General features: G+C 34.9%; 1 protein-coding gene across 1 annotated transcript; it reads left to right on the top strand.

The window, feature by feature from the left end:
- Window positions 1–23736: 23736 nt before the first annotated feature.
- Window positions 23737–24275, top strand: LOC133325839 (ecdysteroid-regulated 16 kDa protein-like). Its single transcript, XM_061534559.1, has 2 exons — window positions 23737–23818; window positions 23881–24275. Exons 1-2 carry the CDS (start codon window positions 23737–23739, stop codon window positions 24273–24275), a joined length of 477 nt encoding a protein of 158 aa, XP_061390543.1.
- Window positions 24276–25833: the final 1558 nt, after the last annotated feature.

Genomic DNA, 25833 nt, shown 5'->3' on the forward strand with positions numbered 1-25833 from the left:
ATTTATTATTTGAGAATAAAGTGTATATGAAGAATAAAGTGTATTGGAAGTTTATAAAAATCTCAAGCGTCGAATTTTATAAGTTTGTATTATCCAAGAATTGGAAACGGTTAGGTCATAGGTCTAGCTGAGTTAATTACATTACAATTTTTAAACAATATGCAGGCCACAGTTATGGGCCCAAGAAAGTCCGGTTCTAGGCAAAGAATACACATAATGTTTTTGGTTGTGATCCGTTAATATTTAAGGGATGGAATGAACCAACTTCATTAGGAAACCAGAAAGGAAAGTAGAAAAGTCGGACGGGGCCGACTTTACAGATGAATCCTGACAGACACGAATTTTTAAAGGACCTATATATATATATCGAAATCTAAACCAATTTCAACTAAACTTGCCACAAGTTATGTTATACTAACATTAGTACGTAGATATAACATTTTGTGCCGATTGATACATTTACATTAAATCGGACGAAAATATATATGGGAGCTATATCTGGACCCGTTTTAAGGAAACTTACAACACATCATTCTAGACTTAATTCATTAAGCTATGCCAAATTTCGTGCAAATCGAATGACATATAGGGACTTTGGTACATCATTTACATTAAATCGTACGAAAGTATATATGGGAGTTATATCTAAATCTGGACCGATTTTCAGGAAAATTAACACACATCATTCAAGACTAAATTCATTACGCTATGCCAAATTTCGTGCCAATCGAATGATATATAGGGACTTTGGTACACCATATACATTAAATCGAACGAAAATATATATGGGAGCTATATCTAAATCTGGACCTACTTTCAAGAAACTTAACAAACATCATTCTAGACCTACTTCATTACGCTATGGCAAATTTCGTGCAAATCGAAAGATATATAGGGCCTTTGGTACACCATTTACATTAAATCGGACGAAAATATATATGGGAGCTATATCTAAATCTGAACCGATTTTTCCCAATTTCAATAGGGTTCATCCTTGGGCCAAATAAGTGACCATAAATAAGTGATCATAAAAAAATCCACGCCTTATATAGGTCCCTGAAAATTTTTCTTTAATAAATCCACGCCTTATGTAGGTCCCTGAAAAAATATTCTTTAAAAAATCCACGCCTTATATAGGTCCCTGAAAAATATTCTTTAATAAATCCCAAAAAATATTCTTTAACAAATCCACGTCTTTTGTGGATTCCTGAAAAGATATTTTTTAAAAAACCACAAACAAAAAACCTTGTGCGGATTTAAAAAATCGTCGCTTAATGTAAGTCCCTGCAAATATTCTTAAAAAAATCCAAATTCGAATTTTTGTAAATCCATATTCTTGAACTTAAAATTTCTTATTTTATTTAACATGGACAGACAGACCGCCATGCATAAATCCACTTAAAAAGTGATTCTATGCATATTCTCAAAAGAACCATGTGTCTATCTCGTTCCCTTTTGCCTGTTACAAACATATGCACAAAGACGTAATACTCTGTACCACAATGTGGTGAAGGGTATAAACATACACGGGGAAACAAAAAATATTTAAAATAAACTTTTTATTATACCCTACACAACTATGTTGTCAGGATATTATACCATTGTGCAGCCCCAAGAGTTTGCAACGCCGTGAAATATTGTTCCTAGATCCACCTTTAAGTATACCGATCTCATATCTTGACAAGCTAAGTCGATCTAGATAAGTGTGTCCGTCCGTATGTTCATTATAATTAGTAAACATGATACAGGCCAAAGCTATGTGTTGATAAAGATCGATCAATATTTAGCGAACACACACTTTTGTGCGGAAAATGGTGAATTTTGCATTCTATGGCTTATATATTTACAACTGGAGGACATAGATCTGAGAACTTGATGGTATATCCAAAAGAAGGGATTTACCTTTAAATTGATACCAATTATATTGTTGTATATAGATAAACACAGGTGTCTACATATTATGGTATGATTAATATTAAAATTACCAGACTAGAAGGTGAAAATGACGCGGATCGCTATGTAATTATACGTGAGGTTCCGGTTATGTTCAGGGACGACACCTACAAATTTCGGTGGTGATCATATGATATTTAGAGGCCGTAGAGGCCTCTATTGTAAGCCCAACAAACTCCCGATGTTTATCCGATTGAGATGAAGCTTTGCACAGCGTACTGAAATTAGTCCAGAATGTCATGTTGTAAGTTTCGTTCAAATCGGTTAATTTTTAAATACTAGCATAGGCCCGTTACGTCGTAAGCGGATCTTATTATAGTTACACTAAATAAACTTTAATTTAGCTACACACTATAACTTAATATGGATTTATAACTTTCTAAGTATGTACTATAAACGAATAATAATTGGTCCTACATCTTCAATTAGTCACTTAGTCAGCATTTCTTTCGAACATCGGTTATATTATCATTTGTTGCCGAATTTGTCTTTACCAAGTCTATAGCATGTTCGAAGATGGGACCCATTGGTTCTGGTTACTCCCCTACAAATTGTCAAAATATTCAATATTTATAAATCCAATATCAGGCGAATGGAATGTCCGATTTGAATCAAACTTTACTTAAATTATTATCTTTACCAAGCCTTCGCTTTCCTTTGGTCCCTCCCCCAAAAGGTCAATATTATACAAACTTGTAAATTTTAGCGAATAGAATGAACGATTTCAATAACATTATATAAACCCCTTTGATAAAAACATATACCTTATATAAAGCTAAAAATAAAACCGGTGTGTAACTCCGATGATCTCCGCACTAAACATGCTGAGGGTATATATCTGTCGGCAACACCGACTGATATTTTTCAATTTTTAGTACAAATATTAGAAAAATATTTTAAAACAAAGATATTATTACAAAACAAAATGGGAAAAGCTTTATTTTCATAGAACATTTCAGAATTCTATCTTACCCTTACCAGTATACGATTTGTTTTAGTTTTACTACATATAGAAATATTTACTGCAATAAGTATTTAATAACTGGTTCCTAGTCTTACCCGTTCTACCATACAGCATATTTAGTACTTATTAGTAACTGTAAGAACAATTTAGTACGCTGGGAAAATTATATTTTTATTTTAGAAGCCACATACACGAATTCCAACTCTGCCACTTCTAATCGCTCAATACTAATGTACAATATTTAGTAGTTTCCATGTCTTTTAAACCCCATTTAATATAAAACTTTATCAATGCACTATTTTTTGCGTACAAAAGTTCCCCACAAATATTTAGTATGGTTATATTTTTTACAATTCACTGTTTACCATTTAGTACTAACTTCAAAAATATATTAATACATAGCATAGTCATTGTAATAGTGAATTCTACCGCGTTTCTGATTCTCATTGTAATTTTTATTACCGCTTTTTAGAACTAATTTTCAAAAAAATATGTTTCCCCATTTTTCTAACAACTTAAATTTCACATATTTATTTTAACTTCTTCCATTGTAATAAAATTTCATAGTTCTACTTCCAACCGTTCCGGAGTAATACAAGTTTTAGTACCACTTTAGTACTAATTTCCAAAAATATGTGTGTACAACATTCTACTAAACTACATGTCATGTTTCAGATATATATACCTATTTGTTACATTGTAATAAAATATTTAGTACATTTTAGTACCTTCAGTACTAATTTCCAAAATTTGTTCACAAATATCCCCTTCGCTTATCATTGGCAGAGCTGCATACCAAATTTAGAGTTCTACTTCCGACCGTTCGGGCGTAATATAGTATTAGTACTTTTTAGTACTAATTTCCAAAAAATATTTTTTGCACCTCATTCTATTGGTAATAGCTTGAGCTCCACACCAATTTCAGATATGAATCTTTACCGTTTCCATTCAAATGTAATGTTTAGTACTTTTTAGTACCTCTTCGTACTAAATTTCAAAATTTTTTCACACACTCCACTTGACTTATCGTAGGCAAAGCTGCATACCAAATTTCAGAAATCTATTTCCACCGTTCCGGCGTAATATAGTTTTAGTACTAATTTCCAAAATATATTTATGCACATCATTCTATTTGTAATAGCTTAAGCTACATACCATGTTTCAGATATATATCCCCACCGGTTCCATTAAAATATAATATTTAGTACTTTTTAGTTCCTTCTAGTACTAAATTCTAAACCTAGCCGTTCCCCCGTAATACAGTTTTTAGTACTTTTTAGTACGATTTAGTAAGAATTTCCAAAAACCCCGCCTTATCACACGCTTACTCACCAAACCCCACCTATATTCTAAATTTCAAGTTTCTAGCTTCAGCCGTTTTGTCTGGGCGTTAATGATCAGTCACTTATAACGCAATTCTTTTATATATATATAGATAACTCGCATATATATGTTCGTTCGTAGTACGTTCAAAAATGCGTCGTCAGGTATGATGCATCTGCTAAATATACTCATAGTGGTGAAAAGCATCATATTTTTATACCCTCCACCCTATAAAGTATATATATTCTTGATCAGGGTAAAATTCTAAGACGATCTAGTCACGTCCGTCCGTCTGTTGTAATCACGATATCTTCTGAAGGAATTGTGATAGGTCGCCAAAATTTTGCATAGAGTCTCTTGTCTGCTGGCAGGGGGAGGAGGTTAAACGCGTTTTAAAATCGATCGGATACCAAATTTCTCCACTAAAAATATAGGTTCATTTTTCGGTTAGCCCGCATATAAATGCACCCTCAATGTTCGTTATGTTGGGGTTCTTGAGAGTGTTTTTCAACCGAATTCGCTGTAATTTGGTATTTTGTAGTCGCATATGGTAACAAATATTCCTACCAAAAATTATAAATGTTCGCCCCCTTTTAGGGGTAGTTCCCATATAACCCCATTCTTATATTAAAATAGTTAGCTGATTAGTTTCGTGTGTTGGCGTTGTCCCCATGTATGCGTATTCTACGATTGTATAGTTGATAGTCGTTATTAGAAATAGTCAGTTTTACCCTACAAATTATGGATTTCTATCGTGATAAAACAACTCAAACCTGACAATAATGAAATATATCGGCCAGCATTTAGGCATCTCCCCCTTATAATTATACCTCCTGAAGGAAAGAATTGAGACACAAAACAAAAATATTGGGTTAGAAATTGACATATGTCGGTCATTAATTAGGCATAGCCCACATATAACTATAACCTCAAATATTCGCTAATTCCTACAGTATGTATTCTAACTTTGTAATCTAAATTGCAGAAGTTTGAGGATTGTATATTCTACCATGCGTTATTAGTATCAGTCCACGCATTAAAAAATTCTGAAAAATTGTATTTGGTGTACACAATGATTCACGTAAACCGGTTTGTAGAATTATCGGTATAGGTTCAATTTTTTTGTATGTTCCCTATGTTTTATTTCCATATTTTCCAAACGAACTCCTACAAATTATTGTAGTTTTCCAATCCAGAAATACGTGATATTGATCATTATTTAGTTACAGATTAATTAGTTAAATTATTGAAACAAATCTTTAAATTGTCCAGAGCCTAGTTATTTTTTCCGACTCAGACTTCGCCACCAAAGTCTTAACCACATTGTCTAACTGTCCACTTCCTTTATCACTAATACTTTGTCATCTATACATGCAATTTCATATTTCCCACGTTCCAAATGGAACTGCTTCGCTAGTATTCGAATGTGTCACATGTTGAAGAAAGGGTACTTTTTCTATGCACCATATATCACTTTATTTATAAAAAATTCAAAAAAATAACCACATTTCACTATTATGACCCATGACTTGCATCTACTTGAGAAATATTTTATGAACGCATAAAAATGTATTTAATTATTATACCTTTTTCACTAGAAAAATACAATTTTACGCTACAAATAAATAACAATATTATAAACTTAATTGACCATTTAAATTTATGTATACATTGTAAGTGACAACAATTATTTTATTAATGTGTCAACAAGCCATAAATGTTTAAATATTAAATATTAATTAACATTTAAGGTTTGGTAATTATTTAATTAAATATTAATTAAATCTTAAGCTTTCCATATAACTATTCCATATATTTTCAATATTAATATAGTCAATTTCTCACTTTATGTTGCACTGTGTAAGTTATTTTTATTTTAGTTTAAAATATCAATGACTTGCGAAATGTCAACAATTTACAAAACGCCGGTCTCTGATGGAAGTCTAGACGTTTTCTTGGTGTGAATCCCAGCTATGAAAACTTGTTTTGTTTTTTGCTTTGTTTTTAGAACAAAGTCTCACCCGGTGTGTTGGCCATTGGAGTGGATAATGATCTATAAATCAAGGTAAATTTTGGCTTGTAATGTAAGCATGGTTAAGTAAAACCTTAAAAGCTAACAAAAGACCGGAAATCTAGTCTTCAATTATTTGTAAACTGGATGTTGAATGTATGACGACAATAAAATGCAATCATCATTCACTGCAAGTACCTGCATCTGTTGCAGTTTAGTTTTAATTGTCGTTGTTGTGTTAAACAAAAACAACACTTTACAATTAGCCAGAATGAATATGTGATTCGACTCGAACATGTCACTTTGTTGTAATGACAAGAGATTAACTAGTTCGGAACATAAGCTCTGTTGATGATACAGTCTGGAGGGAAATAAGAGCAGTAATTATTGTAATTTTCTTCTTAGCTGGCTTGTGACAGAATATTTGTTCCATAAGCCGAGTTTAAAAAAGATTTCCAGGCGCTTCGGTCTTGCGCGCAGCTCTTCCAATGTGAAAGACCATGTTTCGAAATTTTCTCTTCCACTTTATCTTTCCATCTAATTCGTGGCCTTCCCTTCTGCGTGATACATCAGTTGGTTCGCTTTTATAGGCCTTTTGTGCTGGGGCATCCTCATCCATTCTCACAACATGACCTAGCCACCGTCGCTGCAGCTGGATGCGTCTGTCAATGTCGATGTCCGAGAATGGATAGTACAATTAATGGTACATTCGACGGCGATATTCACCGTCAACGCAGATCATTCGGTGAATTTTTCACTCAAACACTCCAAGAGCTGCCTCACCTTCTTGCGCAAATTCTTCTGATCCATACAACAGGACGGGTAATATCAGTGTGTTGTGGAGGGTGAGTTTGATCTAGCGGGAGATGACCTTGTTTCTAAACTGCTTACTTAGACCATCCGTTGGCCAAAACTATCCTTCTCCGAATTTCAAAACGGATGCCATTAGTTTTATTTATGACGGTACCAAGGTATATAAAATCTTTGACTACCTCGAAACTGTAGTTATCAAGTTCAACAGTTGATCCTAGTCAACTGGACGTCTTGTGCGTTGATACCACCTTGGCCATTCTCACAACATGACGGGTAGTATCAGCGTCTTGTGGCACTCCAAGAGCTGCCTCACCTTCTTGCGCAAATTCTTCTGATCCATACAACAGGACGGGTAATATCAGTGTGTTGTGGAGGGTGAGTTTGATCTAGCGGGAGATGACCTTGTTTCTAAACTGCTTACTTAGACCATCCGTTGGCCAAAACTATCCTTCTCCGAATTTCAAAACGGATGCCATTAGTTTTATTTATGACGGTACCAAGGTATATAAAATCTTTGACTACCTCGAAACTGTAGTTATCAAGTTCAACAGTTGGTCCTAGTCAACTGGACGTCTTGTGCGTTGATACCACCTTGGCCATTCTCACAACATGACGGGTAGTATCAGCGTCTTGTGGCACTCCAAGAGCTGCCTCACCTTCTTGCGCAAATTCTTCTGATCCATACAACAGGACGGGTAATATCAGTGTGTTGTGGAGGGTGAGTTTGATCTAGCGGGAGATGACCTTGTTTCTAAACTGCTTACTTAGACCATCCGTTGGCCAAAACTATCCTTCTCCGAATTTCAAAACGGATGCCATTAGTTTTATTTATGACGGTACCAAGGTATATAAAATCTTTGACTACCTCGAAACTGTAGTTATCAAGTTCAACAGTTGGTCCTAGTCAACTGGACGTCTTGTGCGTTGATACCACCTTGGCCATTCTCACAACATGACGGGTAGTATCAGCGTCTTGTGGCACTCCAAGAGCTGCCTCACCTTCTTGCGCAAATTCTTCTGATCCATACAACAGGACGGGTAATATCAGTGTGTTGTGGAGGGTGAGTTTGATCTAGCGGGAGATGACCTTGTTTCTAAACTGCTTACTTAGACCATCCGTTGGCCAAAACTATCCTTCTCCGAATTTCAAAACGGATGCCATTAGTTTTATTTATGACGGTACCAAGGTATATAAAATCTTTGACTACCTCGAAACTGTAGTTATCAAGTTCAACAGTTGGTCCTAGTCAACTGGACGTCTTGTGCGTTGATACCACCTTGGCCATTCTCACAACATGACGGGTAGTATCAGCGTCTTGTGGAGGGTGAGTTTGATCTGGCGGAAGGTGACCTTGTTTCTAAATTGCTTACTTAGACCAGAGTAGCATCTGTTGTCAACACTATCCTTCTCCGAATGTCAATACGTTGAAATTATGGCGGTACCGAAGTATATACAATCTTTGACTATCTCGAAGCTGTAGTTCTCAAGTTTCACATTTGGTCCGAGTCTACTGGACGTCTAACGCGTTGATACCACCAGATTGGTCTTCTCGCCATTTACTGCCAGACCCACTTTGACAGACTCCTTCTCAATTTGTTCAAAGGTAGCAGTTACATCTTGCAATGTTCGACCAATTATATCGATGTCGCCGGCGTAGTCGAATAACATATGCTGTTTGGTGTACATAGTGTCATTTCTGTTCGCCTTTCGCTCTCGTATGCCCTTTTCTAGCAGGATGTTGAAAAGATCACACGACAAACTGGCACCTTGTCTGAATCCTCGCTCGATATTAAAGGGCTCCGATAGATCCTTTCCGACTTTAACTGCTGACCTTGTGCCAGTTAAAGTTATCCTGCATAGCCGTATTAATTTTGCAGAGATGCCGAACGCAGACATGGCTTTAAACTCCTCTGAACAGATAGGACTGTCGAATGCGGCTTTTTGTCGGGGTTTTCCAGGATCTGGCGCAGAGTGAAAATCTGGTCAATGTTAGATTTACCAGGTCTGATTCAGCATTGGTATGGTTCAATAATGTCATTAACCATTAGCTTCAGTCGTTCATATGCGATGGGAAGGATTCTTATTCCTCTATAGTTTGTACATATCTTCTTCTCTCCGTCTTGGTGCACGGGACACTGGTTGGTGAGGTTCCAATCATTGGGCATGCATTCCTCTAGCCAACTTGTACTAATCAGATGGTGCGTGCTCCTGACCAGGATCTGACCACAGGTCTTGAATAGTTCGGCTGGTAACCCATCGGCAGCTGCTGATTTATTATTCTTCAGCCGATTTGTTGCTATTCTGAGCTCATCATGGTTAGGTGCTATACACTCTATACCGACATCGCTCTGTATCTGTCACCAGGATTCCTTCTTCATCTCTACTGGAGGATATGTCTACACCGAAGTCTTCGGTTTTGTGTTTTACTCTTAGGTAAAATGTCGAGACATCGTTCTGACTCCTGTAGATTTCGATTTGCTCACACTCACGTGTTTCTTGTTCTTTGTTCTTTTTTTTCTGAAAAAAAAGATTCTTCTTCCTCTTTTCCTCGACATAATTCTCTATTGTATTATGCGTTGCTATCGTTTGCGGGGTTGCCATATGCGCTTCATTTTCCATATCAGTAGCATTACGACTTTCCTGATCTACCACGGATTTATTGATGGTGGTCTTTGGTATCCAGTGTTGCTTTTGCTGCAGTTTGTAGAAAGTGGGCAATTCTTTGCCATTGAGCTTCGATATTATTATCGGTGCTTTCGTCAAGCAGGTGGGTAAGTTGAACGGAGTAGGCTTCTGTTGCCTGTTGTGTTTATAGCTTTTGGACGTCGAATTTTCGTTTTGCTACATTAAGACGTGTGGGAACCTTGGGTGCTACAAAGTAGTGGTACGATATTCGATATTCGCTCCTCGGATCGATCGAACGTCTAAAACACTGGATGAATGGCTTCCTTCTATAACAACATGATTTGATTTTACGTTGTTTAATCGGGAGAAATCCAGGTGGCCTTGTGTACATCGAGTCTGGTGTTGCTTGAATCTGGTATTGCTAATTACTATATTCTTGGCTGCCGCGAAGTCAATCAACCTCATGCCGTTGTTTGATGTTTCTTCATGAAGGCTGATTTTCGAATTTTGAATCGAAATTATGTTATAAGGAAAAAATTATTTTTTGAAAAGTGGGAGACTCGAATATCGACATAGACCTATGATTCCTTCACCAAAGTTGCTTAGAATTGTCCATAAAATCATCCTAGGGGCTGGATTTAATCAATAACAAATTTGTCCCGCCCTAATGTATATATTATATGCTTTACGTAAAGTTCTCCCACCCAAGAAGTTTGGTCCCATCTAGGAATCGCGTTCGCATAACTTCGAAGTCGACACCCAATGAGGAGACACTAGTCTATTTAAATATAAGGTTTGGTGAAACATTATTACTGAGCTAACTTTAACCGACAAGAAAACCACCTTAAAAGAATCCGCTGCAGCGCAAATTGCTCCACCGATATATACCTACGATATGGTAATTATTTGTAGCGCACTGTTACTTTTCCTTGTTTGTCAATCACACCACGTGCCTGACTGTCAGTCATTCATTTAGTTTTTTTAGAAAAATAATTCCGCCTTTAATTCTATGAATGTCGAATGACAAATGATTAATTTTAAACTGGATCAATTTCATAAAAATTGATTGATGTAATCTCCAGAGTTAGGGTAATTTTACCCAAGAATCTATTTGGGAATCGTTGAGCGTACAACACTTTCTTTTTTTCTGGGGTTTTCATTATTTTTCACTTATTAAACAATGAAACAAACGTCTAGATGAATAAACATAATTTGAAATGCGTAAAGTGTACGACGATGTGATAATCGGAATTTGGTTGGCGGCCTTTATTGTTAGCCAAAGTGTCATGCAGCGCATTTTTAATAACATTTAATGAGAGAATGAAAAATATATGCAGCAAAACATTTGTGATTAAATAAAATTTGTGCTCTAGGGGAAGAGAATGAAATACAATTTGGTGTTATTTGAATAAAAAAAAAATAAAAACATTAAAAAGGTGTATTGATAAAATATATAACAATTGTGACAATGTGATTGAGATAGATGGAACTTGTTTAATATGGAGTTGCGTGTTCTTAATGGAAATATTTAGTTTATAAAAAAATGGAATATATTTTTAAAACAGTAGTAGAAGTTGAGGGTTTTTAACTAAATATATATATTTTTTGTATTACATATATAATTTCATTAACGTATGTTTTAATATACCGATATCATCGTATTGTCGTATGGATTCTTATAAATTTCTGCTCTCTATTTATAATCTTGTATTGATGCTTATTTGAAAATATATTAATTATTAATCTAATTAATGACTGATCTGAAGCAGTCAAAGCTTAATTGATTCTTAATTAAATAATTATTTTTTTATTTACATTTCAACAAAAAAAAAAAACACAGATGATAATTTATAACTGTTTATGAATCAATTATAATTTAAATGAACTGCATTAATTTATCAGTCATTTGAGACGTAATCTCATTTAGAAATGACATCAATTTAAAAAAAAAACAATACATACAAAGTAAAGTGTATGATGGTACCAAATGTTTATCATTTGTGGCCGAACCTGAATCTAGATGTATTCTGTAGAAATAGGGTATATTCGAAAACCGGTGTAATTTATGTATTCCGCTGGCTGCTTACTATTACGATTGACGTCAAAAACACCCAGTTCCAGTGCCCTCTGAGATGTTTATTCCCCTATGTATAATTTTTAACACACTATAGACATTGTTTTATGTCTTTGAGCATATGTTTGTAACATGCAAACCTACAATTAGTTTTTAGACCAATTTGCAGACCAATTACAAATTATTTGAACCAACGACGAAACCTGAAACGTACTGTATTGGGTATAGAATAACGTGTGCTAAATATTGTTGAAATCGATTCAGATTTAGATATAGCTCCCATATATAAATCGCTTCGATTTTATGCAAATGATGCACCAAACATCGAATACCAATATTAAGATGAATGTTACGTGTGTTAAGCTTCGCTGAAATCGGTTCAATTGAACGAGGGTTCAACAAGGTGACAGCCTCTCGTGTGACTTTTTTAACATCCTACTGGAAAAGGTCATACGAGAGGCAATGGACTGAAATGACACTCTGTACACCAAACAACACATGTTACTCGCCTACGCCGATTACAGGAACATAATGGGTCGAACATTGCGAACGGTAACATCCACCTTTCAACAAATTTAGAAGGAATCTGCCAAAGTGGGTCTGACAGTAAATGGCGATAAGACCAAGCTAATGGTGCAAGACGTCCAGCAGACTCGGAACAACTGCGGAACATGAAAACTAGAGATAGTCACGATTTTATATACCTCAGTTTTGAAATTCGGAGGAGGATGGTGTTGTGTGTGAGAGAAAAATTCTCCGAAAGATCTACTGTCGATCTGCGTCGACGGTGAATATCGGCGTCGAATGAACCACGAGCTTTACCATCTATACATCCAGATCGCCAAAAATTTGCACAGAGCCGTCTTTTGTCTGCAGGCGAGTCAAGTTCAATGATGGAATATATCGGTCCACGTTTAGGCATAGCTCCCATATACGGGTACCCCCAAATTTTCGGTACTTTGGGGTTCTTGAGCACGTTTTTCAACTAAATTCGCTGAAATTTGGTACATTGAGTTCCTATTGGGTACCAAATTTCCCCACTAAAAATATAGGTCAATTTTTTTCGGGTAGCCCCCATATAGGGGTACCCTCCAATATTCGGTATTTTGGGGTTCTTAAGCGCGGGTTTCAACCGAATTCGTTGTATTTCGGTATTTTGTAGTCGTATATGGTAACAAATCTCCTTACCAAAAATTATTAATATACGCCCCCTTTTAGGGGTAGTCCCCATGTAACCCCTTTTTATATTAAAATAGTTAAGTGATGTGTTCCGGTTTTTAGGTTACCTCCATATACCCGTATTCCACCATAGTATGGTGGAATATTGCCCGAAATTGCCCGTGTAAAGGTATGATTTAGTCGATTTATCCATCATTTGTAATCATTTTTCCTTTGGAGGATATCTAGATAAAAAAACTAGTAGGTCAGATTCGAGAATGACTATTTCGGCCCGCTTTTGGACACATTTCCTATATGAAACCAATCGGCTTAAATTTGGGTCTTTGGTGCACTATTTACCTAAAATCAGACGAAACTATATATGGGAGCTATATATAAATCTGAACCTATTTTCCCCATTTTCAATTGGGTTCGCCCTAAGGCCAAATAAATAATCTGTGCCAAATTTATCCTATTTGGATCATAAATGCGACCTACAGGTTACAATTTAGCATGGGCAGACAGACGGACAGACATACAAAAATCGACTCAGAAAGTGAGGTTCCTCTCAAGAGGAAACATGTGTCCATCTCGTTTCTTTTTGCCTGTATCAAACATATGCACAAAAACGTATTAGCTTCGAAATTGAGCTATATCGGTCCTTAATAAGGCATAACCCTTATATTATAAAAGCGCCAAATATTCGCTAATTCCTACACAATGTTGTCAATATGTTCCCCATATGTTAATTTCACGTAACTGTAAGTATTCCTATTGTGGAGGGTATCCAAAGTTCGGCCCGGCCAAACTTAACGCTTTTTTCACTTGATTAAGTTCGGTTTGTGGAACAAATTTCTGTCACAAGCCAGCTAAGTGAGTATGTAAGAAATCGATATATAAATAAATGTAATTGCAAAAAATAAACCTTTTCCAATTAGATGCAAAAGATGGAGAGGTTCGAAGGGTCCCATCTTCCGACTTTGTAAAGATAATAGGTTGTTCAAAGTTGGGTTCAAATCAGACATTGGATTCGCCTGATATTGGATTTATAAATTTTGACCTTTTGTCAGGGAGGTACCAGAGTAAGTGGACCAATGGGTCCCATTTTCAGACTAGATCTAGGCTTGGTAAAGATAATAGGTTGCACAATGTTTGGTTCATATCGGACATTCCATTCGGCTGATATTGGATTTATAAATATTGAAAATTTTTGAGCAGAAGGGTACTAGAAGGAGTGGGCCAATAGGTTCCATTTTATGACCAGATGTAGTCTTCGACTTCCCAATTTCATATAGCCTCCACCATAACGTGACTAAATTCCTCATTCCTTTTGCAGCACCTCGAAATATTCAACCCCGTTAAGTAAGTATACATATTATTGATCAGAATCTGAAATATCTGATCAAAGTATTGCTAGATGACAGTTTAGTTATCGCCGTCTGCCTCTCTTACTCGGTTGACTTCATGTTAGATATCTCAATAATTAAAGAAATGCATTGTAATTTTGACAGAAAATGTTATTACTCCTAGGCTGTATGGCATTGCAATAGGATATATCGATCAACGTTTTGGTATAAGTTCCATAAAATGGTATTGCACGATTTTCGGTATTTTGAATGTCATTGCGGCATTCAAAGCGAAAGGGTTGCTATTGGACATTTCGAGTTTTTGAAAACTGGGATCCATTTAGGAAGAAAATTATCAATATAGGGAAATTTTTACCTAACCTTAATGTAAAGACCCCGTTAATTCGACGTTTTTGGTCGAAATATTAACCGATCAGTGCCAAAAACTACATTATATAGTGTCTGTAATGGACAGACGGAAGCACACATATGGCAATATTGAATATATATTCGAGAAATAACGACCGGTGAGTCTAGGAGCAAAATCCCCTCACAACATAGTAGTGTTGGGTTTAAAAACCTCAAATATATTGTATTTATTTTGATCAAATTGAAAACTAATAATTTTTTGTATTCGACGCACTCAATAAAAATACAACTACTTTATTATTCACAACTGTAATTGCAGGCGGGTACCCATAGTCGTATGTCTACTACAATAATTGATTGACTACGTCACAAAACAACCGAAATTAAATATATTAAATATATATACGTCACGTACCACCAAAACAAGTTGGCTGTTCACGAAAAAATACAAAAAAAACTTTTTATTATTGTTCAACTATAAAAGTCGGGTGGGCAACGTCAGACACACGCCTGCTGCCGGTACCTCAATTGAGGCGTCACTTATTTAAATGTGAAATGTGAATTCAAAGCAGCAAACACACACAACTAAATTTAAAATAAAACAAATTATCATAAATCGGAAGCATAAAAACTATTTTTGTTGTTGTTATTTCTCTTATTGAATTAATTCCTGGATTATCATTTTGGTCATAGCCATCCCCATGCAAGTACATTTCTAGTTTCTCATAGTTTCCACGTTACAGACAAAGCAGGAACGAAAAAAAAACAAAACTAAAATCCAAACAATTGAATATCATCGATTGGCCTTTGTTTGTCTTCTCATAGTTCGTAGCAAGGTGTTAATTAATACACCGATCATAATAATTGTAAATATTTGTGCAAAAAAAAAAAAAATAAAAAAATAAAAAAAAAACGAGAACCTCTACAGACAAGAATCGTTATTTATTTAACAGAATGACTTTGAAATGTTGTTAGCCGAAATTTAAAAGCGAGTTGCGCGAAAAAAAGAATATTTGTTAAAGATCATCATTAACCGGTACTTGCTGATTCTAGTTGAGTTATGAAAAAATGAAGGTCATGTTACCACCTCACCTCGAACATATTCGTATTTCAAATGTTGGAGTGTGTAAAAGTTAATAAATTATAAACAGCGGGATACCATTAATTAAAATGTAATTATTTTGTATATATAATTGAAAAATATTTGTATGATCGTTAATTAATGACATTTGTTTGGGGCAAAAAAATCACCGAAACTGGCCCCATGATTTCTTCCCCTAACCAAAACTGAAGACGCCAATGAAAGGGAAGCGTTTTACTGCTATTGAAAACACAAAACAGGAGCTGCATTACATGGGGGAAAGCAACTGACCAATGATGATGGACCTAGATATTTATGTGAAAAATTACATAATGTTCATTCTGTGGCATATGTCCATAGAATTTACTAACGCTCCAGCTGTAACTGTATAGCTTGAAACACGGCCGCCCCGCTCGACTCTACTGCTCTGCTCTTTTCTTTTCGTCAGTCATTTTTAATGATCTCTCAGTTACGCTCTCACACATTTAACGTCATTTTATTTCTGTTCAACACTGTTTAAGACCCCAAATCCGTTTCAGACATGTTAGGTTCGTTTTAAAATGTCCTCACTTAAACTCTGGAAGGAAGTAACCGATTTGGTACATAATATGTTTATTACAATATTTTCGCAAAACGAAAACCATCAGTTTACTCCTTCGCGTGCCGCCCCCCGAGAATTGTCTACATTTTTAAGAAAAAAATAATTCAAACGATGTTTACAGTAATATTTCCCCGAAACCTTGACCACTTCTTCTGATACCTCCCCAACAAATGATCAAAATTTTGAATTCCATATTCACACATGCTTTACCTAACTTATCGATTCACTAATTTTGGTAACTCTTTAACAATGGATCAACATTTTGAAAAAATACATCTAATGTAGCGAGTGGACTCCCTAAGTGGTAATGTGGTAATGTCAGCGATATTAAATAGGGTTTGAGCTATGTTCATTTTATGCTCAACGATATGTCGATATCCACAATACTATCATCATTTCATGTTGCGTCCTCGGATGACCAGAATCTTGTCGGACTTCTTTAAACCAGCTATACGACAGTTGATCTTGTGTTCAGCTCATACTAGACTAGCCAAAAACTATATTCGACATATCAAATATCCTTCCGAAGAGCGCATTATGTCTTCCAAATTTTGTCTTCCACCGAATTCGCGGCCTTCTGCATGAACCATCAATTGGCTGGCTTTTATATGCCTTTTGTGCTGGAGCATCCTCATCCATTCTCACAACATGGCCTAGCCAGCGTAGTCGCTGCAGCTCGATACGTCTGACTATGTCTATGTCCCAGAATAGATGGTACAAATCATTGTTCATTTGACGGTGACATTCACCGTCAATGCTGATCGGTCCATAGATCTTTCGGAGAATTTTTCTCTCAAGCTTGCGCAAGAACATGTGCTTCAGATCCATGTAACAGCACATGTAGTATCATCGTCTTGTAGAGTGTGAGTTTGGTCTGGCAAGAGGTGGCCTTGTTTTTGAATTGCTTACTCAAACCATAGTATATAATAGTCTTCTCACCATTTACTGTCAGTCTCACTTTAGCCGACTGTTTCTCAATTCATTTAACGGGGCTGTTACCGATCTTAATGTTTGATCCAATGTTCGATGTCGTCGACATTTCTGTTCACATTTACATCATGTATGACCTTTTCCAGGAGGAGTGTTATTAAGGTCACACAATAAACTGTCACGATGTCTGAATTTTCGTTCGGTATTAAAGGGCTTCAAGAGGTCCTTTCGACTGCTGATCTTGTGTCAATTAAAATTATCCTGCACAGCCGTATTAATTTTGCAGAAATGTCAAACGCAGACATGGCCTTAAACTCCTCTTAGCGGATTGGGCTGTCGAGTGCGGCTTTGTAGTCGACGAAAAGATGGAATGTGTCGATGTATTTTTCGGGGATTTCGCCAAATTAGGTTTGGTAAAATTAATAGGTTTTACAATGTTTGGTTCAAATGGGTTAGTCCTTTCGCATGATATTATAAAATTAATTTTGTGTAATTAATTAATATTTTGTACCAGATTCGGCCAGACAGACGGACAATTGTCTGAAACGGTTTTGGTCCAAAGATAAAGAGGCAAAGGCCAAACCAGGATCTCGAGATAGAATGACGAAATGCACTAAAAATACTCCTCATTCGAGTAGAAATCGTTCTCTTTAGCGATTTTATCTTTCTGAGTTAATTAATATATTCTCCAAGGGCTTTCATCCCCAAAAGAAATATTCAAAAAGATAAACGGAAACGGAGTACACTCATAAGAGGAAGTATGTGTGCAATAGAACTGTATGTTCCAGAATATACTCGTATATTTTTAAGTGCATATATTTTCATCGTGTCAATAATTTCCAGAGAGACTAGGTTCGTCCCCTCTCTTTCAAAAACTTCCCTGAAAATATTTTGTGATTCAACATATTTTTTATTGCAACATATTTTCTAGACATCTGCATTATTATTATTAAATATTCTATAAACATACTTATTTCTATCTTTCTTGGAAATCAGTTGTAATATCCCAGCAACAACAATGACACCGAGTAAGCCATAACTTTCACAAAGTTGATAAATTAAAAACTATATAAAATCTGACTGAAATCTATTGTATTTTCGTTTTAGTATAAATCGTGATTGCATTTTCATGTTTATCAACAAACTTATGAAGCATTTTAACTGACTTTAATGATCGTTTGTGTGATTTAGCTGAAATGTGCCTGTAATAACAATTAGAATATTTGAGAAAAAAATAAAAAAAAAAAAATGAAACAAAACTGATTCGCAATTGCAACCCGTGTTAGTTAAGGAGAATTTCAGGTTTTTTCCATTTGAACTTTCCTTAGGGAATGCAAATCAAAAAAGGTGGTCTCAGAGGTAACCTATAACGTTAAGGGTCAGTTGCGATTAAAAAATCGTTAAGAGAGTGCACGATAATGATCATCAGTGACTTTGTTGGTGGTGATGATGATGATCAGTTTGGTTTGACCAGTTTATTGGTTGGTTAGTTGGCTGTCTGGCTGGTTGCTAGGTTTGTTGTTTGGTCAACAACCAACCAAAAAGTCATCTAGCCAACCAACCATCCGTCTGAGAGAGACTGGTCTCTTTACTTAGCTTGAGTAGCATTTTTATTTGTGGCTATCTCACTTGTTGTTGGCTCGAAATGTTGGTCATATAAATATGGAGACCTAGCATTTCCCAGCTTTAGTTAAGTCTGAACGATCGTTGAGTTTAAGTTTGTAAGCGAGAACAATAAAAGTAATTTCGTTTTTTTTTAATTCGGTGTTGTAAATTTTTTGTTTATTGGAAAACTGGCCGCTTGACTTGGTTTATTTGTGAAGACCAGTTTATTTTTTGTCTACTTCTTCTTTTTGTGGTAAATGCAAGAAAACTTAATATTTATTTTTGAAGTGTTTACATTATTGTTGTTATGCAATAATTAATGATAATTACATGTTGATCGCCATCGTGTTCTCCTTTATTTATTTCTGCAAAGAGCCAAAAAGAGTTTTAAATTCTGTTTTTTTTTTTCTTCTTTAAGTCGTGTGTGGTGCCATGTCCAACTTAGTTGGCTTGTAATAACAATAAAAAATACAAAAACTATGCCAAGTGACCAAGAAGGTCACCCTCCACATGAATCTATCAAAATCATCCTAAATTGTTGTTTTTACTTTTGTGACGATCAATCTTTATTTGAAAAAAAATCAAATTAAAAAAAAAAATAATAATAATAATACATAGTCATGCGATCATGATGATAAATGATAAGAAAAAAATTAATTTAAATTTTAATGTCAATCAAATGCCATGGTAATTTGCTACTAATTAGTTATTCTCATGTTTTAAAATACGTTGGAATAGAAAAAATAAACATAAATAAAAATAAAAAACATGTCATAATGCAAAACATAAACATAAGATGACCGGGTTCATCAATTCAAATTAAAACAAATAGCTGATGTTATTTTAAATTTGTCTCAAGGTGTAGTCAATAAAATGTGTATGGGGTGGAGTAGAAAATTAATTTATGATAATGTTTGAGACACTGACATTCTTTAAATCATAAATATGACAACCAGGGAAGACTGTCGTATAACAATTTCCAAAATGTTCTAGGCTTTGTGAATGAGAAGCAAAAAAATCTAAAAGAAATTATAAATTATTCATAATTTGCAAATTAAAAAAAAAAAAAAAATAATAATATTGAAAAGCAGGCCCATAAAATATGATTAAGTCCAAAGGGTAAAATTAAAAAAAAAAAAAATTAAGGAAATGTAGTTAAGCAAGTATGTCAATTATTATTTTTTATTGAGCCTGACTAATTACACTTCAACAAAATATGGACGCATTGGGATTTCCCTTTACCAAAAATTATAAAAACGGAAGACTTAATTCGTTTATTATCTAATTATAATAAAATGAATATTAAAGAAATTTAAAATTAGTGGTAGTGTAAAATAAAATGTCCAACCTATGGCCTTCCCACGTAAGATATTTCGGACAAAACTGACAGTTCTTAAAAACCTACAATTTAAACAAAATGTATTGGTGTACATAGATACAATGTATTCTGAGCAAAGATCGGATAAAAGAGGAAAGGAAAATGAATGCCTGCGAATATGGTGATCCTTTATAGAATCATATGTATGATATTTTCGTTTAATATATGGATGTCTCTCTTCTTGTGCTACTTAGTTTACAGTCCAAGGCAGAAAAGAAAGAAATATACGCACAACGCCTCGAAATAGAAAGATGGTATGTCTTAAAAAATTATTCCTCGTTCTATTTGACGAGGCCAACCATATGATACCCTACACAACTTCCACGAAAATTATACTTTCTGCGGTTCTACATTCTGAGCTTGGGCAATATTTCGCGATATTTGCACCCTCTAGAGGTCAACAAATATTACTAATATTCAGTAAATCCCTTCTATTTACTTGTCCATATTCCCTTCAATGGGAGTTGTGTTCTGATGTTCGACTTTAGATTGTGGCATATAGATCGACTCGAAAAAATACAAAAAATTAAGTGTTCAGTCCAATTCATATCATATTTATTATCTGGTTATCACCGAAAATTATAGGCCATAATTGGATCCTCATGGAAAATTTCAAAGCGATCAGCTCTATAATTCCGCCCTCTAGTGTGGTAATGGGCTACTAAATAATATATGAATACGTAAGCACCTCTAAATATTTAAGTTTAACTCCCACATCCGAGTACATATGACAATATATTTGGTATAAATTTAAAGGTCAACTACTCCTCTTGGTACTATATCCAAGGGGAGTGGTCTATATCTTCTCGGGTCTATATCCTTCAGGAGTAAATATATACGCCATAGAATACAACTTTTGTAATTTTTCACACAAAAGTCAGGGTTCATTTGACCCGCTAAATAATGTCCGATATTCATCAAAACAGGCATGGTTATTCTTTGGACCGATCCCCCTTCTCCATGTAAGATTTCGCGATGTTCGGGCCATAATTGCGGCCTCTGGAGCGTCTAGAAAAACCGACAAAAATTAAGTATTTGGTCCATTTCATCCCCTAAATGTTATCGGATCATTACCAAAAAACAATAGGGGTCTTCTTTGGCCAGGACCCATCCTATTTGCAAAATTTCGTGAAGATTGGTGGCCTGTATCGTGTTTACAAATTATAAGGGAAAGACGGACGGACACACATGTTTAGATCGACTCAGCTAGTCGAGATATGACGATCGGTATACTTACAAATTCTTGGGGCTGCTCAAAGCTATAATACCCTAACAACATAGTTGTGTAGAGTATAACTAGAAATCATGCTGCCTAAGTATATGTGGGACAATACATCCATTTGATATCCAAATGAAATATGAAGCGGCCGTCGCAACTTTAAGTCTTAACGATATAAACGGATGTATTGAAAACGGACAAAATATATATACACAAATTTAGTACAGGTTACAATCGGATCTTCAATCAGTAGTCAGAGCGAATACCAGAAATAAGATTAGACACATAATGTGAAACTATGATACCGGACAGAGTCATGGGATTACGGAACAGTAGCATGAATGCCCTCTGGCAACTGTTGTTAAGGGAACCCCACCCATTCTCGATTTTAATTTTTCAAGATTTTCAATGGGCTGGCAAATCAATACCAATGCTTGTTAAGGTTTGTAACTTTGCACATATATATTTGAAGATTTAAAAAAGAAGAAAAATAATTTACAAAAAATTTTTGTTGTTGCTTTGTTGTTGTTTTTGTAATTAAAGAAAAGTCCTTATTTTTGATGGCGGGCATGATAACCCCTCACTGGATCATCGGAATCCGAAAATTCCAACGGTGTTAGAAAGAGTACATGTCTGGCTCTCGTATGAACTAGGATTTTTGACTTCGCTCTAAAATTAACAAAATGGCGGACCTTTGAAAAAATATTTTTGAAAAATTGTCGAATTTTGACCAAAAACCAAGTTAAAAAATAAGGAAGATCTTCACCGATTGGCTTTATCCTAGTTCATACGATAGCTATACACTCACAGAGAAACGTGTAAAAATTTGAAATCTATTGGGTTATTAGTTTTTGAGTTATCGTGCCCGCCATTCGCAAAAGAGAAAAACGCGTTTAAAGTTTGAGGAACCCTTTAGCCGTCACTTGATGCTGACACAATAAATCGGCTATATCTTCAAGATTTCTTGAGATTTTCACTTGAAATTTTGTAGAGACATTCTTGAATTATTGTAGAATCGAATTAAATCATAAAAATTTTTGACCCCGAGAATGGGGGGGTCCCCTTAAACAAATGGCTCCCGTCTCGCAGGAAAATAGGGACTGGGACTTCTTATTGAAGAGCCGAGCACAATACGGTCTTACAGGCGTTGGTCCAAACTAAAAAAATTCTCGCGGCACGAATCAAGTCACATAGGAATGAGAAGTGCTACTGACTGATCCATTACAGAGGTAAACCACGTCAAACCTTTTAGAAAAGAGATCATGGGAAAATAATACTATTAACTAAATAATAGACCTAATCAGGTGTAAATGGAAAAGACTGAAGAACTTCTCTAAGAACACAGAATTCCTTAAAGCTAAGGGAGACAAATACCAAGATAGGTTTGTTTCTAATTCTATTTCCTTTCTTTTAACGTACCCTAAACCATTCTGATACGCGCTCCTTTTTCGAATTTTCTTTTATCTCTACACGTTGCAAAACGTTTTTCTTTCATTGTTGTCTTCATTTTGGAAAAAAAAAAATAAATGGTGCGGCTAAGTCCGGTGAATACTGTCGCTAAGGTATGAGTACTATTTCTGGCCAAATATTAAAACAGAAGCATTGATGAGTGAGTTGATGCGTTACATGGTGCACAATCCATGATTCAGTTTTCCACAACTCTATGGGTTTCTGACGAATTGCTTCGCCCAAACAGCACAGAACTTGAAGGTAGTATTCCTTATTGACTTCAATACTTTCATTGTTTGCCGACGTGAGGACGAGCCCATCTTAAACCGTTTATATCACAATTGAACTTGTGTTCTGCTCAATAGTATACTCATAGTCAACATTTAAAATGTTCTTGTTCATTTACAGTTTCTTTCACTTATTTTTTCGAATAGTAAAAAATCATGTAACACCTAACCATTTTATCTCGTAAAAACAAAATGAAATCTAAAATTGCTGTTGACAAATTTTCTGTTATGTTGGTATGATAAAATTTAATATACGTAACTAACAAATTTTAAAATGAAGGTTATTTTTTAATCAGACCTCGTAGATCAAAAAATTGGTATATAGGTTTCAAAAATCCAAATTACAACAGAATCCATATATCTATTGCTAAAATATTTAAATTCAAGATTTGAGGGAGTATTTTTTAGAGAAAAAAATTTGAACCAATATTGAAAATTGTGTTTGCGAGGACTTCAAAATTCTATTTTACCGACAAAATAAAATAAATATATATTTTTACATTTTTAGATACATAACATAAATAGCGATAATTACCCCGAATTTCCAACATGAAGAGTTTCATTTGTGTAGCTGTTGTTTTGGCCCTAGTTGCTGTGTCCAGTGCCACCACTGTTAAAAACTGTGCTAAAAGTAAGTCAACGAAGCAGTTCCCCATTAAAAAATATTTTTAATTTTTTATCTTTCCATTTTAGCCAAGGCACGTCTATTGGAGAATGGCGATGTTACCATTTCAAATTGTCCCAAATCAAAGTGTACGCTGAAACGCAACACAGAGCCGGAAATTGAAATTAAAATCATACCAAATCGTGATTTCAAAGAATTAAATTCGGACATTCAAGGTATTCTTTTGGATGTGCCGTTGCCCTTCCCCGGTTATTATGGTACCAGTGCTTGTCCTCACATCTACGATGCAGAGGGTAAAAATCAAGTAGGATGCCCCCTGAAGGCTGGTGAAACATATATCTACAAGAACAGCTTTAAAATTCTGCCCATTTATCCAACTGTCAGTTTGACAATTCACTGGGGTTTGGGTGACAAGGAGGGTGATGCTGTTTGCTTTGAAATACCAGCAAAAATTAAAGCTTAAAAATGTGTTACACCGATAATTGTTAAGTTTTTAATTTTAAGTAGTAGTTATAGATCTCAAATTGAAAAGTTTATTTTTTTGTATCATATTCTACAAAATCCTGATTACTGAACTAGATACAAGATGTGTTAGAATTCTATCGAATATTCCATATTGGATATTTAACAATTAATCATTTTTATTGCCGTAAATTGTCTAAGCAATTAATTAAATGGGTAATGCTGACAGAATTTGTCACAGAAATTACAATTTTAAAACCATTGATGGCATTCCCTCACGTAATATTTTGTAAATTTGCCACCCATTCGGTAAGAAAAACCGTTAATACTATTTCCTAATTGTTTTTATAGGTATACCTTCAAACATCTGTTTTATATTTGTATATTGAAATAAACTTCCATATAAGCTTTATATTATTTTTATATAAAATTGTGTTTTGTATTAATTTTAAATTCATTTTTAGGATATACGTTTTTGGTAAAATACTTAATCTTCACAAATATTATGTTGTTCGAACTATGTTCAAAATCCGTAAAGCCTATTTTATTGGGGTGAATAGATATGTATTTCCAAAAACTTAGTATTGCTTAAAAAATATTGAACAATTTAAAAATATCTAATTTTGGGGACAAATTGTGAGTTTCTGGATATTCGAACTAAAAAACTAAAAAAAATCGAAACTCATATATTGACTATCCGAATAGTGTTAGGATCTTAAAGTTTTCTTTGGGGATCACTATTGGTGTATAGGGTTTACATAAATTAAAATTGTACGAAAATCAATGGATAGGAAAAAATTGTGTATTTATGTTTGAAATTTGGTACCAAAATGCGGGGTTTGGAAGTTCGGAAAATTGGAGTTGGAAAACTTGGAATTAGTTAGTTATTGATGAATAGAGAACGGTTCGTTCTTATTTGTTTTTCCACCATAACGCTTCCTTTCTGATCAGACCTCGTACCTATAAGTTTAATCAATTAACCTAACCTAATCTGTCGGGAATTTTATATGGTTGCAGTACCATAATAAATTTCTGTCAGGTTCCAAAATGTGATATTTAACACTCCGCCTAATGGTGTGATTTATAACAACAAGGACTTAAGATAGATTTGACTGAAGAAAAGTCATTTAAAAAATAACATGCAATAGCCGAAAAAAGTGACATAAAGCCCTTTCTCCATAAACTGTAGAGTTACAAAAATATCACTACGCCATAATACAAAAACTTGGCTCATGTACTATAGTCCCAATGACAGGTTTCTGAGGCAAAAAGTATTTTTTTGGAGTCGTATATTTGAATAAAAAAGTTTCGGAATTAGATTCACAACACTTTGGACTACTCAAAATAATATCGTTTCAAAATAGCAATGCCTCATCATGACATACTGATCCACCGACGTCGCCAGAGAGGGGAATGTTAACATTTACATGCCACCGCACCGATATCGCCACCAAGGGCAGAACTGCCGTGATTAATGGGGAAAGCAACGAAGCAACTGATTGTTAGCGAACTGTTAGGACTGACATTTCACTTCGCAATGCTACTCTACGGGCGGAGGT

This window comes from Musca vetustissima, unplaced genomic scaffold, assembly GCF_032173495.1.
Source record: "Musca vetustissima isolate MV318-11 ecotype Yass unplaced genomic scaffold, APGP_CSIRO_Mvet_v1 utg5221, whole genome shotgun sequence".
Classification (NCBI taxonomy): domain Eukaryota; kingdom Metazoa; phylum Arthropoda; class Insecta; order Diptera; family Muscidae; genus Musca; species Musca vetustissima.